The 17885-nt window shown below is 39.4% G+C and overlaps 1 protein-coding gene across 1 annotated transcript in view; it reads left to right on the top strand.

Annotated features, from left to right (window-relative positions):
- Window positions 1-17885, top strand: part of dph6 (diphthamine biosynthesis 6) — a 103382-nt gene that overhangs the window by 31818 nt on the left and 53679 nt on the right. Inside the window, exons 4-5 of the mRNA XM_059353995.1 lie at window positions 3050-3123; window positions 6473-6591. Coding sequence (XP_059209978.1) covers window positions 3050-3123; window positions 6473-6591 — 193 coding nt within the window. The remainder of the gene's footprint in view (window positions 1-3049; window positions 3124-6472; window positions 6592-17885) is intronic.

Below are 17885 nucleotides of genomic sequence, written 5' to 3'. Positions count from 1 at the left end.
GACCATAAAGGCCTTGATACGAGAAAAGAAAAGACACGAAATGACCAAAAAAAGGGACAAAATGAACAAAAAAAGACACAAAATGAACAAAAAAAGACAAAAACACGCCAAAAAAAACTCCCAATGGAGAGGCTAGAGTGATGACATCATCAAAAAAGACACAAAATGAACATAAAAAGACACAAAATGACCAAAAACATGAAATCTTAAAAGTGCAGTGTAAAAATGCACAAAATTACTTCTTGCAATTAATGTTGGTCTGCTGTTCTTGCACTGATAAAAAAAAAAAATCACAGTAAGTGGTTATTTTTTATTTGCTTCAAACCTTTTGTATTCCTATTTATACTGTTATACATGCATTTGAGCATGAAATATGTTAAGTTACTGCACTGTAAACAAATAGACACAAAACAAACAAATAGACACAAAATGACCCAAAAAACACAAAATGAACAAATAGACACAAAATGACCAGAAAAGACACAAAATGACCAAAAAAAGACACAAAACCACCAAAAAAAGACACAAAATGAACAAAAAAAGACAAAAACACGCCAAAAAAACTCCCAATGGAGAGGCTAGAGTGATGACATCATCAAAAAAGACACAAAATGAACATAAAAAGACACAAAATGACCAAAAACATGAAATCTTAAAAGTGCAGTGTAAAAATGCACAAAATTACTTCTTGCAATGAATGTTGGTCTGCTGTTGTTGGTCTTGCACTGATAAAAAAAAAAAGAATCACAGTAAGTGGTAATTTTTTATTTGCTTCAAACCTTTTGTATTCCTATTTATACTGTTATACATGCATTTGAGCATGAAATATGTTAAGTTACTGCACTGTAAACAAATAGACACAAAATAAACAAATAGACACAAAATGACCCAAAAAACACAAAATGAACAAATAGACACAAAATGACCAGAAAAGACACAAAATGACCAAAAAAAGACACAAAACCACCAAAAAAAGACACAAAATGAACAAAAAAGACACAAAATGAACAAAAAAAGACAAAAACACGCCAAAAAAACTCCCAATGGAGAGGCTAGAGTGATGACATCATCAAAAAAGACACAAAATGAACATAAAAAGACACAAAATCACCAAAAACATGAAATCTTAAAAGTGCAGTGTAAAAATGCACAAAATTACTTCTTGCAATTAATGTTGGTCGGCTGTTGTTGGTCTTGCACTGATAAAAAAAAGGAATCACAGTAAGTGGTAATTTTTTATTTGCTTCAAACCTTTTGTGAAATATGAATATGATATGAAAAGCAATTAGATTAGCCCTCAGCTATATTAAAGATACATGCCACTCAGAGGCACAATGCTTCACTGATACTTCAACTTGTCACCGCGGTTCCGTCTTGCAGCGGGGCGTGTGGAGGATGGAAGCTGCGGCCAGATACACTCATCTCCCGCTCACACTAGACTGCTGATAAGGTCCAGGAACTGCCTTTAGTGGTGCCGGTGCCTACAATCACACACCCACACGTACGCACAAACACACACGTTCACTCACAGAGCCATGTACACACACCCTCCGGGGGATATGGGCTGGACCATAAAGGCCTTGATACGAGAAAAGAAAAGACACAAAATGACCAAAAAAAGGGAAAAAATCACCAAAAAAAAGACACAAAATGAACAAAAAAGACACAAAATGAACAAAAAAGACACAAAATGAACAAAAAAAGACAAAAACACGCCAAAAAATCTCCCAATGGAGAGGCAAGATTGATGACATCATCAAAAAAGACGCAAAATGAACATAAAAAGACACAAAATGACCAAAAAAAGGGACAAAACCACCAAAAAAGACACAAAATGAACAAAAAAGACACAAAATGAACAAAAAAAGACAAAAACACGCTCCCAATGGAGAGGCTAGAGTGATGACATCATCAAAAAAGACACAAAATGACCAAAAACATGAAATCTTAAAAGTGCAGTGTAAAAATGCACAAAATTACTTCTTGCAATTAATGTTGGTCTGCTGTTGTTGGTCTTGCACTGATAACAAAAAGGAATCACAGTAAGTGGTAATTTTTTATTTGCTTCAAACCTTTTGTGAAATATGAATATGATATGAAAAGCAATTAGATTAGCCCTCAGCTATATTAAAGATACATGCCACTCAGAGGCACAATGCTTCACTGATACTTCAACTTGTCACCGCGGTTCCGTCTTGCAGCGGGGCGTGTGGAGGATGGAAGCTGCGGCCAGATACACTCATCTCCCGCTCACACTAGACTGCTGATAAGGTCCAGGAACTGCCTTTAGTGGTGCCGGTGCCTACAATCACACACCCACACGTACGCACAAACACACATGTTCACTCACAGAGCCATGTACACACACCCTCCGGGGGATATGGGCTGGACCATAAAGGCCTTGATACGACCAGAGTGTAAACATCCCCGCAGGCCTGCGGTCCGATGAAAGGAAAGAGCCGTCAGGAATCTGCTTTCTTTGTCTGTTTCGGCCTCTGTGTGTGTATATAGTTGCATGTGTTTGCGTGGTTTTGTTCAAGATAACACTTTGGGATAGCGTTGTAGGTTGAGCGAGGAGTATTTGGCCCCGGGGGAACGGTGACATCACGTTGCCGTGACGATGCACGTTGCACAAATCAGTCCCAGCTAGGCAAGAATCCTTGGCTTTCTTTTTTTACTTTTTTACTCTTTTATTAGGGCCCGAGCAGGCAACGACCTGCGAGGTCCCTATTGTATTTCTAATGATTATTCTTTTTATTTGTCTTTTGTATCTCTAACTCTGTTTTGGATTGAGTTTTTAATACTATTTTATTCTATTTTATTCTATTGTTTTTACTGTTTTTAGTATTTTATTCTTTTTATTGTTTTTATTTATACCCAGTTGTGTATGATTTATTCTATTTTAATAACTGTACAGCACTTTGGTCAACTGAGGTTGTTTTTAAATGTGCTCTATAAATAAACTTTGACTTGACTTGACTTGACAAATACCGGACAGTGGGAGAAATCTTTTTGCGGTTAAGTTTCCTCCATCTTTCCCTCCCCACAGGAAAAGGAGGGTGTCGAGGCAGTGTCTGTAGGGGCCATTCTCTCCGATTACCAGAGGGTCCGTGTGGAAAATGTGTAAGTCAAACACATACGCACACTCCCGACGCACAACACACTTTCTAACTAAAAGTACACACGTACACCCACTGTGTTCAGGCCTCTGAACTCCAATGACGCACACACTCTGTGGTCCGCTGAAGGAAAAGAGTACATCCTCTGTAGTCACTGTGTGTTCCAAAACTTGGACCCATTTTTGTTTAAACACATACACACACATATACACACTGAGTTTTGTTTATGCCATTTTATTTAGACTAGCTTTGCTTTTTATAGCAAGGCTCTGTTTTTATGGGGCAATGATTTCAAGAGACGGAATGAATCTGATAGTTTCATAATCATCATGTAATTTTGTTAATAGAAAAAAATGCGCTTTCCCATTATGGCTGAAACATAACAGTCTCACTCGCAGAAAGACGAGATGGTTTCCTCGTGACACAGATACCCATATGCCTTTCTTAGTCTCCTTCTTGTTTTATTCTTCCGGCCTTTGTTTTTCTTTGCCCTCCATCGTCTCGCTTTGTTCTCTCTTGTTCTAAACTTACACAGACTGGACACATTGCAGCACAAAGCTCTCTTGTTATTAACAAATCCTGCCGTCAATCAAGTTTTCTTTCCCCTCATACACACTAGATGCATATAGTGTATATAAACATCTCACGCATTTCTCCAGCAGTAGACGTTTGTGTGCAGACTTTTTGGTTCCAGTTACCTGCTGTGGATGTTTTACATGAGTTTATGCAAGACACAGATTAAAGAGACAGTTTGGATTTTTTTAAAGTGGGGTTGTGTGAGGTACATATCCATTGCAGCCTGTTCTCCTGTCAAAAACGTCAATATAGGTTGTAGGTACAGGCAGCGAAAAATGAGCTATGTCTCCGTATTTCATCGGCCGCTGTGATTTTATTTTTTTTAAATTTACCTTTATTTTACCAGGAAGTCCCTTGAGATTGCAATCTCTTTTTCGAGGGAGACCTGGCCAAGATTGGTGCCAGTTACAGATTAAAATGACAATTGACAAAACATGGGAACATATAGTAAAAACAGCAGAAACTGAAAAAAGGCAATACACACATTATACATACAGAAAGGTGCTGAATCCAACTCAGGTAAAACAACTGCAATTTTCAGTAACATGGAGCGTTTGAGTTGCTTTAAATTTTCCCAGGGATACTAGGTTTGTTAATGTAACACAGTTTGCAGATTATTCCAAGACTATGGGGCGAAGTAAGAGAAGGCTCAGTGAGGACTCTGGGAACATGGAAGGTGATCCGTTTAGAGTTTAAACTGTCTTTTATAACGCTTTACCAGAAGTTTTTTGTCCTAAACCTAGGTCTGTGTTCTTACAACCTAAATCCACAGAAACTGCAGCCTTTTTTACAACCGCGCACCATACGTGTGTGTGCTATTTTTAGAACGGGCCGATGTATCGCGAGCCGCGATACGTACACTGAAAAAAGAACCAACTTAATTGAATTGTTTCATTTGGTAACACCTAAATGAATTAAGTTCTTTCAAATGAATTTAAAATCAGTTGTGTTAATCTAACTTATTAAATTAATTTGAAAGAATTTAATTCATTTAGGTGTTACCAAATGAAACAATTCAATTAAGTTGGTTCAACTATTTTCTTTTTTCAGTGTACATATGTGCCGTAATTTGTGGTACTGACACACGAGAACTTGTTGATCTATAGTCAGTATTTAAACTACAGTAGATGGTGCCAGCATGCCTCCAGTTTAGAGGTTACGGGGGTTACAGCAAAATATCCTTAAGGCACCTTTAAAATGGCCCTAACATACGTTTTACCTTGTCTAGAAAGCTGTTATATCCATCTATGCCGTATTTAAAGCCACCAGACTCCTTTAAAAAATACAGTAATTTTACTCTGCAGAACACTGGAGTTGCTGGTGTACTGCTGTTTGTTGTTTGTTTGTTTGTTTGTTGTTACTTTGGTGAATCCAAACACAAATGGCTGACAGTTGACACTGAACCACTGAGCCCAAAACCATAATTTCTGACAGCATAGTACACTACAGGCCAAAAGTTTGGAAGCAAGATCAAATATCTACAGAAAAGATCAAGACTTTGCAACAAAATAAACATGATTATTATATAAAGAGTCACTTATTAGAACACATTTCTACTCTAATTATCAGGTCTTTGGGTTTTTATTGCTTAGACTTTGTGTATCCTTCTTTCCTTAATGTATAAATCTGAACTCTTGTTTCTTTACTCAGCTGCTTCAATTTGAGACATTTCTGTGGTAGTTTGTCAAAGATATGAACACAGTTGAGATTTATTGGGATTTTTGTATCCAAACTCTCAAAAACCAAAGCGAATAATGCAAACTGTGATTTGTTTTTTACTTTTGCACTGAACTTGTGACTCTAAAACTAAGCCCTTCTTTTCTTTTGGTAACATTTATTCAGAAATGGTCTGATAACATCAGTATATACCTAAAGGTACATTGAGGAAAATGGTTCAATTTAATAAAGGTCAAGTATGATTGTGCAGTAAACACATCCAAAGATCCAAAGAATCCAAACTGGTTTTTAAGAAAACTATCGCAAACAGAAAATTGAAGTTGCTTCCAAACTTTTGGCCTGTAGTGTATATTGGTGAAAATATTCTAAATATAGTGTACACCTAAAATGATATTGTTTTGTTAGGTGGGTTAGGTTAGGATGACTAAAATAAATGACACAGGCTGCCATCTATACACTGCCTTTGGATAAGTACAGTACAGGCCAAAAGTTTGGACACACCCATCTCATTCAATGCGTTTTTCTTTATTTTCATGACTATTTACATTGTAGATTCTCACTGAAGGCATCAAAACTATGAATGAACACATATGGAATTATGTTCTTAACAAAAAAAGTGTGAAATAACTGAAAACATGTCTTGTATTTTAGATTCCTCAAAGTAACCACCCTTTGCTTACTAGAATATAAGACATGTTTTCAGTTATTTCACATTTTTTTTTGTTAAGTACATAATTCCACATGTGTTCATTAATAGTTTTGATGAATTTACAATGTCAATAGTCATGAAAATAAAGGAAAAACATTGAATGAGAAGGTGTGTCCAAACTTTTGGCCTGTACTGTACCTCATACAACCCTCAGTTCAGAAAGACAAGTTTTTGTTTAGTCTTTGTATAAAGCTAGTGGCAGTGGCAGGTGGGAGCTTGTCCTGTGGGCCTATCAGGGTGGCAGCCTTCCCGCAAACGGAGACGGTGCCCTACCCAGTCGGCTTTGAAGTTGTTCTGAAGCTGGCAAATATTCAATATTAACTGCTTTGCATATCCTTCTCTGTCTACAACCTACTGCTCCCCTCCTCTCTGTCTCTCACCTGCTCCCCAGATGTCTGCGGCTAGCCCTGCAGCCCCTGGCCTACCTGTGGCGCCGAGAACAGGAGTCCCTGCTCTCTGAGATGATATCATCTGACCTCCATGCTATCCTCATCAAAGTGGCCGCCTTCGGTGAGTTTGTGTCTCACTCTTTTGTGTCTCAGGCAGCTGTTTTTTCTCCTCACTCTCTTTTTTTACATGCACGTTGGTTAAGTGGTGTTTGGCACAGGGATAGAAAGGGACCGAATTTGGATAAGTGAGGGATGGGAGGAGGAGAAAAAGGGGAGGTGGAACCAAAAGAGAAAACGAGAGACAAGCAGAGTAATGCCCCAATCATTAATCTGTGGCTTAGCAGCGGTGTTGAGACTTGTGCCAGCGGCGAAGGCATTGAAGCAGAGAACAATATGAAAAGATAAGAAGCAAACGGGGGGAGGAGGTGCGAGGGAAGTGCACGCTGGTGCAGTTGAGGAATAATCACAGGTGATTGCCCCTCACATTAATGCAACCTGTCAATAAGCGACGCATGTCCCCATTGTGCGAGAGAAACTCTGCATTCTCCGCCTATGCATAGCTCAGAATACATGGTCCGTGAAGCGAAGATTAAAATCTCTCATTTACGTTTTTCAAACCGCTTCGGCACTGAGGGAAGAGGTTAATGTGGTATCACCTGCTCTCTACCTGCCTGTTTTGGAGCCCGAGGACAGGAAGATCAGATTACTGAATAACAGGAGAGAGTAAAAAAAAAAAAAAAAAGTGTTCTTTTTCTTTTCTCTGGTACATGACGCTGAGATCTCTACCTGTATCTACTTGACAGTGCAGCCGGATCCCTTTTGACGGTGCCAGTGATAAATGATAATTACGGCTACAAATGGTTCTTTTTACTCACAAACTACTCACGGCGATAGATCATCATGTAGACACTGTTTACGTGCTGTTAAGTGCTTGTTGTCACCTTTGGTAGCAATCAGTCGAGAAGGGTCCACGGCTGACTGATGACCCGGAGAGCAGGGCGGCGTGTTGGAGAGATTCTGCATGTCTCTCAACGCTGCTCAAATAACCTCTCGTGGAATGCACTTGTCAAGCCATTTATCTTTGGTACTTTATTTGCTGGACCCATTTCTCACTTTTAATGGTCTCATGATAAAGGACTTTTTGGTAATAAATAATAAGACTTGTCAGATGCCTGTCAGAGGAGAGATGATGTCAGAATCCATGTTTTTCAGGGTTTTTTTTTAATCTTATCATTATAATTTGCCAGTTGCAATGTATTTTTTATTTCTGTTACACATGTAACCAGATGCAATATAAGTTGGCATTTTCATATTAATTAATCAATCATAATGCCAAATTAGTAGGGATGTAATGAGTGATTTTCTTACCGTTTTTTTTTTTTTACCAAAATGAGATGGATTACAAATTACAAGTAAGAAAATATTCCTATGTTTCTCAAACAAAAGTCTGCAAAATATTTTTTCTTTTATATTTTTAGATATTTTCTCGAGATTGAGTTTCTTTTTCTTGAGAGAAAGTAACCTAATCTTGATACGTCCTCATTCACAAAAAATCAGTTGATATAATCGATTTTATGTTAACATAAATGTACGGATGCAAACTTTTTTTTTAATCCATGTTGGTTTCTGGTTTACTGATTGGAAGTTTTAATTTTTTGTGAAAAAGAAACCGAAAATGTCTTTTGTCAAACAAACTGAATGTTACAACAAATCCCATATCAAATTAAGAAAAGGAATATTACAAATAAATAAAATCCTCTTAAATAAATAAACTAAGGCTTGGCCTCTGTTCCTAGGTTAGATTTAACATGTTTTTTTTTTAATTTTATTTACTCATTGTATTATATTATATTCTTACATTTTCAGGCAGAAGCTGGTCTGACTGGACTCTGGATTTCACTATCTTGTTGTAGATAGCCGCCTGAGCTAATCACGGCTGCTCAACAATGGCGCGTTGTGTTTTAGAAGTTTCTTTACGTCGATATAGAACCATAATGTCACAAAGGATGGTGCATCGGCTGTGTTGAAACCTTCACCTGTGTCCGCCATGTTTTTACGGTTCCTGACGCAGGTGCCGTAAGACGTCAAACAAGGGACGTTAAAAGTAAATATCGCCCTCTGCTGCTGAAAAAAGAGCATCACAATTCGTTTTTCACCCCACTTGATCTCAATCATCACATACTCGTATCGTTAATTAACCGTCTTCCGAAGTATCGCCACATTCCTGCAAATTACCCCTCTGGAATAACACATGGAGAGAAAAACACATTTCGAAGACCTCAGTCACCTTGTAACCCAGCCACCTCTGCCAAGACTTCTTCTCTAAACACAACTTTGTCTAAAAGCAAATGCTCTGCATTTTTTGGAAGATTATAATTAGAAAGGAAAATCACCTCGGGTGCCTTCGAGTGTGTATCTTGGCCTCCCACTGTAGGTGTTTGTGTGAGTGTGTGTGCTTGTGTGTTTTGGCTACAGGTAAAAAGAAAAGATCTTATCAGCCCTGACTCCTCACCTGTCCCGAGGCAGTGGTAATTAGAAAGGAGAGAATTGAATAGGGGTGCAAGCGCCCAGGGCATTTTAGGCAGCACTCACATAATTGCAGCTTTGGTGGGAGCAGGTCTGAGCAGTGAGGTGTGCTGTTTAGGGGAGATTGGGTGACAGAAGGGCGTACCTGGTGGCCTTTGGTGTTTGTGTGTGTGTGTGTGTGTGTGTGTGTGAGCAAGAGAAAGAGATTTGGAGGGATTTACTGGTGCAGACCTCATGAGGAGAAAAAAACAACTCTCACAGGGCAAAGGTTAAGTCTACATCTGAACTGACAGCCAAAACGGCTTATGATCATCTGTGGTCGTATGAAATGGGTTTTTTTTTTTTTTTTGTGGACGCTGAATAGTGGGGAATCATTCAAGATTAATTTTCCTTCATTAGGCACTCAGAAAGACAGGTGGAAATTAGCAGTGAATGGATAAAGAAGGAAAAAAAGACTTTCTTTCTTAAGGGAGGATATATTCCTTGATGACAAATCCCTGCAGTGAAAAGACAGCTGTCCAAATGCGGGATGATCCTCTAAGTGAATTCTCCAGAAGTGTTCATTTGCGTGCTGATGGCAGCCTAAAACCACAAAAGAGAGAAAGAGGATTTTAGTCTTTGAAGATGCCAAATTGCATGTAGTGAAGTAAGTTCAACTATCTGAGTCTAAGCCTATGAATGTCAGAAAATGTCTCTAATTAGCAAAAAAAAAAAAAAAAAAGAGAGCAAAAAAAGCATTTCTCTCAAAGGGAAACGCAGATTTTTGTTGGGGAACTGTCTCTTTATAATGCAATATCTCCTCTTGAGCTAACCATCGTAATTGGCAATTCCCAAAAGCGAGGATTAATTATTCATGTAATTACTTAATTGATTGATTAGTGCAGGTGTATATGAGGGCACAGGTTCAGGAGTTAATTGGTCCTCAGCTCCAGAGATAATTGGCATGTGTGAAATCAAGGTCTATCTGTCGGAAAACCTTTTATCACTGAATGATCTTTTCCCCTTCACACGAACATAGCCTTTGTGCTATGAAAAAGGGGAGTTTATGTCACAAATTTGCTTTCACTGATCACCTCACCCACTTAAGGACATGGAATATAATTTAATATATACTTAGCAGACAATTAATCTTCAAAGACATTAAAGAAAATGTAAATTTCTTTAGCGTTGAAGGCAATGAATATGCAATTTAAATAGCATTCTTCCTGTCATCTGAAGAATGAAATAAAACCTGTTTCATATAAAGGAATGTTTGAGCTTTAGTGCAAAGGCATATGGATATGACACATGTTTTTACAGAAACAATACCAGGCAGAAGATTTTTTTTTTTTTTTTACAAGCATGGTGATCAGACACTGTATTAGCAGCCCCTGCAGAAAGACAAGATGCAATTTGCTTCTGGAATTAAGTGTGCTGTCCTCTAACCCAGGCCAAATTAACTTTTAGTCATTTCAGTCAATCAATTCATGTTATCTGTTGCTGACGTTTTCTGTGCCACAGTTAAGCTCTGAGGCACTACTTAGACATTTAAGGAGGTTTAAAGGCACTTACAGTGAATGATAGACTTTTCCTATTTTATGTTATTACTGTAGTTTGACAGGGGTCACACACTGCAAAAAGCCACCTCGTAAAAACAAAAAAAGTGCAAAAATTAGGTGAAAATAGCAAAATTATCTGCCAATGGAACAAGAAAATTTGGCTTGTCAAGACTTTCCAAAACAAGCAAAAATATCTAATCTCAATGAACCCAAAATACCTTAGAATTAGTGTATTCTAACAAATAGCAAGTGCATTTTTCTTGATTCTAATGAAATACACAAGACCTATTTTCTCAATATATTGAAATATATTCTTGAATTAAGTAAATGCTCGAGCCATCATCTTGACATAATGATATGCATTATATTTCTCAGACTAAAAACTAGTGTACTTTTCTTGATGTAGCTACAAATATTTCCATCTGGCTGCTTGTTTTAAGTATGTGAAGAGGTAAAATTGTTATTATCATATGTCCCCCCCAGTTTCATAGTGATCCCGACCCGTCCCCCCCACTTTCCCGACATAAGGCGACAAACATCTCCGGTAAAACAGAGGATTAGTGATCCGTTAGTAAGACTAATTTACATTACAGCGCACATAGAGAGTCTGGCGTTTGTGTGCTACAGCTAATGGTGTGTTCAAGGTCTACACGAATGTCAGAATTTTCGACGTTTTGTTCCGAACTACAAGTCCCGACTTTCAGACTACGATGCTGCGTTCATCGGTGTGTGAATGAATTCCCAATGGTGGCAGGTGGCACCGTTTAGGGTAGCCTCTGCCACCAGTATGAATGTGTGTGTGAATGGGTGAATGAGCGCAGTCTGTAGTGTAAAGAGCTTTGAGTGGTAAATGGTAAATGGTAAATGGACCTGCACTTATATAGCGCTTCTCTAGTCGATTTGTGACCACTCAAAGCGATATTCATACTGGTGGCAGAGGCTACCCTAAATAGTGCCACCTGCCACCATTGGGAATTCATTCAACACAGCATCAGGAGCAATTTGGGGTTCAGTATCTTTCTCAAGGATACTTCGACATGTAGGCTGGGACAGTCAGGGATCGAACCACCAACCCTTCGGTTGGGGGGCAACCCACTCTACCAGCTGAGCAACAGCCGCCCCCCGCCTAGCGATGAGAAGTGCAGGTCCATTTACATGTAGCTTTCAAAATAAGAGCACATGGATGTGAACAAAACAGACTGTTTTTGCAGCCAAACTTAGCGCCCCCTGCTGGAATTTTTGGTAGAATGCAGCTTACGGCACTTCCTGTTTTGCCTCCTTGCTCAGACCAGGAGGTTGCCGCCTGTGAAGGCCTCAAACTAAAACAGTGTTGTTTTGTCTTGTTTGAAATGGACAGAAGAGGAAGTTTACTTGAGAGGGTGCTAAATCTGAAGTGATTGATTGATTGATTTTATTTGACCATTCTTGATATAAAAAATATGAAACAGCAGCCTGTGTCATACGTAATATAAATAGATAAAAAATAGTCAGGGATAACACAATAAAGCCCTAAGGCTTATTTCCATTGTGGTCCCTATAAGGCAGAAGACAGGGGCAAGTAGCAGCATATCTTACATAAATCAAACAAGTATCATTCTTACATACATACATGCATCAATCATTCATTAGCCACATAAAAACATAAATTACCTAAAAACCTCTGGTGCACGCTAACTCTGATAATCTGGCTGTGAAACATGATACATGAGGCTAAACGCACTTCCTGGTTTGCCTCCCTGCTCAGACCCGGAGGTTGCCGCCTGCTCTTATCTCCTGCTTTAAATGAAAATGTCTCAAAATCTCAACTAATAAGAAAATATCACACAACCTCACAACCTTTTCACCTGTGTGTCCTGTTAGCAGCTGACTGACCTTTCCTTGCCAATTCAATCAAATTGATGTTTTGGAACATTTAGAATGGAGGTCAAAGCAGCCTTAAATAGATATGGAATGATGGAAAGCTTAAAAGCTTAAAATTGTTTCTTAAAAAAACCTGCCACATTGGATCTTCATGTGAATTCCTTAAACTGGAGGGAGAAAAAAAAACTGATTTATTAATCTGCAGGGGTTCATTTTGTCCGGGTTAAGTTCTGTACGGTTATAAGTACTCCCAGTTTCTCCTTTTTGATTTGTCGGACTGAAAAGATTTCATCTCGATGTGATTGCTACACAATTCATGCTGCCTATTATTCTGCTCACTGACGCTGAATTTCAGATAAGAGCCTGACAAATTTCACATATAACCTTAATCTTATCATCCTTTGTACGTTTCCGCCTCCCTCCCCTTCTTTCTTCCTTTCCGTTCTGTGTTTCTCTCTCTCTTGCGAAGATTAGGTGATAGTGAACAGCTATTGTTTTGGCGCGGGTCTTTTGAGAGCCTTGTTTAAAGGCTGATGCAGCTCACCTACTAGGGAGGAGATGCTTATTTCATCCATTTAAAGGCTAAAATGTTACACATCATGAATCCAATTTTCTCTGCCTTTTCTCTCTGAAGGCAGGGATTAAAGCCGAGCTGTCAGCTGGCACGCCAGATCTAAAGACAACCCGCGGATGTCTGCGATACTGCGCTCAGCTCAGCCCAGACAGTATCTAGAATCTCCCGGCTTTTAATTTAGCATTAGGCTCAGTAAGCAAAATCACAAGCAGTTTCAATTAAATAGGCAACTCACTGCTGCGGGTTTACATGAATCAACCTCTTCAAGGTGGGAAAAGGCCGATCATGATCGTTAAAAAGAATTAGTGCAAAAGTGTGCTTTGGAAATAATTGCCATTGACTTGTATAAGGGTATAAATGAGAGCAGCATTTCCTGTAAAGTTAAGAATCAGAGTATTTTTTATATGAAAGCTTCCCCTTTTGGTCCAACAACTGACTTTAAAAAAAGTTTTTAGGCAGAATCAAAGGGTTTTTCAGCTTTCACTTGTCATTGTGAGCTTTCTGCAGTATGGTTAACCCACATTGTGTGTTTTTATGCACTGTATGATGTTTTTAAAATCGTTTTTTCATATTGCAATATAAAAACTAGCCTCAATTCTTAAGTGCTTCTTGGTTTACTAGTAAAAGACGAGAGGACACAAGGAGACAAGTGAGGAGATGAGAGGAGACAAGGGACAGGAGAGGAGAGGAGAGGAGATGAGGAGAGGAGACAGGAGACGAGGAGAGGAGACATGGAGAGGAGAGGAAACAAGAGGAGACGAGAGGACACAAGGAGACAAGAGAGGAGATGAGAGGAGACAAGGGGACAGGAGAGGAGAGGAGAGGAGAGGAGAGGAGATGAGGAGAGGAGACAGGAGACGAGGAGAGGAAACAAGAGGAGACGAGAGGACACAAGGAGACAAGAGAGGAGATGAGAGGAGACAAGGGGACAGGAGAGGAGAGGAGAGGAGATGAGGAGAGGAGACAAGGAGACAGGAGACGAGGAGAGGAGACAAGGAGAGGAGAGGAAACGAGAGGAGACGAGAGGACACAAGGAGACAAGAGAGGAGATGAGAGGAGACAAGGGGACAGGAGAGGAGAGGAGATGAGGAGACAGGAGACAAGGAGAGGAGAGGAAACAAGAGGAGACGAGAGGACACAAGGAGACAAGAGAGGAGATGAGAGGAGACAAGGGGACAGGAGAGGAGAAGAGGAGAGGAGACAAGGAGACAGGAGACGAGGAGAGGAGACAATGAGAGTAGAGGAAATGAGAGGAGACAAGAGAGGAGACCAAGGAGACAGAAGAGAAGACAAGGAGACAGGAGAGGAGATGAGTTTTAGGGTTGAGAAGATTTGGAAGAGTCACAACTTCAGGTATAAATGAGAGCAGCATTTCCTGTAAAGTTAAGAATCAGAGTATCTTTTATATGAAAGATTCCCCTTTTGGTCCGACAACTGACTTTTAAAAAGTTTTTAGGCAGAATCAAAGGGTTTTTCAGCTTTCACTTGTCATTGTGAGCTTTCTGCAGTATGGTTAACCCTCATTGTGTGTTTTTTATGCACTGTATGATGTTTTTAACATCGGTTTTTCATATTGCAATATAAAAACTAGCCTCAATTCTTAAGTGCTTCTTGGTTTACTAGTAAACTTTTTATTCTTGGCTAATTTCAAGGCCCTAAATGTCAACAAGGTTTTTGAAAAATGCTCTCCCTCATTACTGGGCTCCCTGGTTTTAAAGTTCACTGAATTTAATTGGAGTTTTATAGGATAATACGAGGTAAAAAGCCCTTTTAAAGGAGAGCCATTCCTCTCGGTCTCTCTTAGGGAAGCTCCTCTCTCTCCAAAGTGCGGTCTTGCTGTCTCTGGCGGCAGACTAATGGCAGCTTCTAGTGGGCTTATTTGGGTTTAATGTGGCATAATGAGGTTAGGTAATTGGGTTTAGGTCAAGTTGTAAAACAGGTTCAGAGGAGACAGAGATGTGAAGATCATGTAAATGAGTGGTGTTAGATCGCTGAAGGCTCACACCAGTGGCTACTCAAAAGACTTCTCAGAGCGCGTATTGTACGAGTACGAGCTCATTCCACCTGTCCTCGTTTCCAAACGGTTTCGGTAACCTTAAGTCAGTCAGGAACATCAATTAAGAAAACACTCATACAAGTGCTAAGTGGTCTTGGGAGAAATGCCTCCACGTTAATGCCGTCTCGGTATCATTTTTTCACTCACTCCTGTCCTCCTAGATTCCCGTCGTCCTCTTCCCTCCTTGTAAATATCAAATCATGTATCATATATTATTTAAGAGCAGGGGAAGTTAATGAACATATTAAAAAACGTGGCATCCCCTCAGCAATTTGGAGCCAATTATTAAAATTTGTTAAAAGGCATGACTAATTAAAGAGGATATTTAAATGGGATTGAATTTTAATGCTTTTTTTTTTTTTTCTCTCCTCTCCTGCCTTATTACCTTTGTGGCAGGGTTAAGATGAGAGGATGTTGAGATTAGATATTCTCACACTAATTAAGACCACAGATCCCCTGGGAAGAGAATAAGGGCCTGCTCATTCTCTCCCTCCACACTTTCTCTCTACCCTCCATCCCTCCCTCCGTGTCTCCCCCGCAGTGCCGGACCACCGAGGCCCGGCGGAGAGACACAGCTGGGATTAAGATGAACCCGGGATGGGATACGGCGTCCTTCCTCCTCGTCCCCTCACCCTTGTCTCCCATCCATCGCTCCCCATGGGGGCCACGCGTGACACGTTAACCTTTGAGGTTGTCAGGCCATGAGAGAGGAGAGATTCTCACATTACGATTAACTTTCCTTTCCTTTAATTAAACACATGAACGTGCCGATGAGCGCCATCACGTGACACCTCAGAATAGAGCAGCTATATTGGATTTTCCAGAGAAATTATTAGGGACAATTCAACTTTTTTTTTTTCTCAATTGCGATGACATTACTGTCACAACTGCACATCACTCCTTATAGGTCATCAGTAACTTGTTAATGATTATGTCAATCAATTAAGAGGCAGCTCCAGAAAAAGGGATTGGGAAATATTGGAGGATAAGGCAAGCAATCGTGTGCTACAGCTAATGGTGCGTTCAAGGTCTACACGAATGCAAAACACTGCAAAAAGCCACCTCACAAAAACAAGAAAAAAAGTACATAAATTAGGTGTATTTTGCTTAAAAATAGCAAAATTATTAGAATAAGGCAAACAATCGTGTGCTACAGTTAATGGTGCGTTCAAGTTCTACACGAATGTCAGAATTTTCGACGTTACAAGTTCCGACTTTCAGTGGAAATTCAACACACCATAAGGCGTTATGGTAGGAACTTCAAAATAAAAGTAAACACATGTAGCTTTCCAAATAAGAGCACATGGATGTTTTAGCAGAGTCCACCACAGATTGTCAAAAATAGGTAACAAATCAAGTGAGAAGTTTTCTAATTTTGCATTGAAATTAATAGATGGAAATGTTTTTGCAGCCAAACTCAGTACCCCCTGCAGGAATTTTTGGTAGAATGCAGCTTAAGGCACTTCCTTGTTTGCCTCCTTCCCAAGGGATTGGGAAATATTGGAGAATAAGGCAAGCAATCGTGTGCTACAGCTAATGGTGCATTCAAGGTCTACACGAATGTCAGTATTTTGGACGTTACAAGTTCCGACTTTCAGTGGAAATTAAACACACCATAAGGCGTTACGGTAGGAACGTGTTAGACCCGCCTTCAAAATAAAAGCAAACACATGTAGCTTTCAAAATAAGAGCACATGGATGTGTTAGCAGAGTCCACCACAGAATTTACAAGAAGACTGTCAAAAAGAGGTAATAAATCAAGTGAGAAATTTTCTAATTTTGCATTGAAATTAATGGACAGGAATGTTTCTGCAGAATAGAGCAGCTATATTGGCTTTTCAGAGAAATTATTAGGGACAATTCAACTATTTTTTTTCCTCGATTGCGATGACATTACTGTCACAACTGCACATCACTCCTTATAGGTCATCAGTAACTTGTTAATGATTATGTCAATCAATTAAGAGGCAGCTCCAGAAAAAGGGATTGGGAAATATTGGAGGATAAGGCAGGCAATCGTGTGCTACAGCTAATGGTGTGGCAAGGTCTACACGAATGTCAGAATTTTCAACGTTGTTCCGAACTACAAGTTCCGACTTTAAGTGTAAATTAAACACACCATAAGGCGTTATGGTAGGAATGTGTTCCTGACCCGCCTTCAAAATAAAAGCAAACACATGTAGCTTTCAAAATAAGAGCACATGGATGTGTTAGCAGAGTCCACCACAAATTTACAAAAAGACTGTCAAAAAGAGGTAATAAATCAAGTGAGAAGTTTTTCTAATTTTGCATTGAAATAAATGCACAGAAATGTTTTTGCAGCCAAACTTAGCGCCCCATGCTGGAATTTTCGGTAGAATGAAGCTTAAGGCACTTCCTGGTTTGCCTCCTTCCCAAGGGATTGGGAAATATTGGAGAATAAGGCAAGCAATCGTCAGTGACTAATAAGATTTAATTGTTTGGTTCCAGTAACTTTGCTCTCATATCTTTCAGATAACGATCAGGGTTTCCGTTGAACATAGTGGCAGCTACATGGTTTGGAATTTCCTAAAATGTAGCGTTTTACATTCATGTCCTGTTATTTTTTTACTGTTCTATTCTTTGTAGAAAGCACCTGGTTCTGGGAGCTTTTGTTTTTTGTCGGAACAGTTGAGAATGTACAGTTGGAAATAACGGGCTGCACTTTCTTTGTGACAGGAGTTGTTTATGGGTGAGTCGGGGGTCAGAGCGGTGGCATGAGGGACAAGAGTCTGAAATACAAAAGATTGATTTAGTGTCACAAAGGAGTAAAACCATTCAATGCCCAACAAGCTGAGTAATGTGTTTACTGTTAAAGTACACTGTTTTATTCCTGTTAATAT

This window comes from Centropristis striata, chromosome 16, assembly GCF_030273125.1.
Source record: "Centropristis striata isolate RG_2023a ecotype Rhode Island chromosome 16, C.striata_1.0, whole genome shotgun sequence".
In the NCBI taxonomy this organism is placed as follows: domain Eukaryota; kingdom Metazoa; phylum Chordata; class Actinopteri; order Perciformes; family Serranidae; genus Centropristis; species Centropristis striata.
Note: the sequence above shows the minus strand (reverse complement) of the source record. Positions and strands in the feature narration are given on the sequence as shown.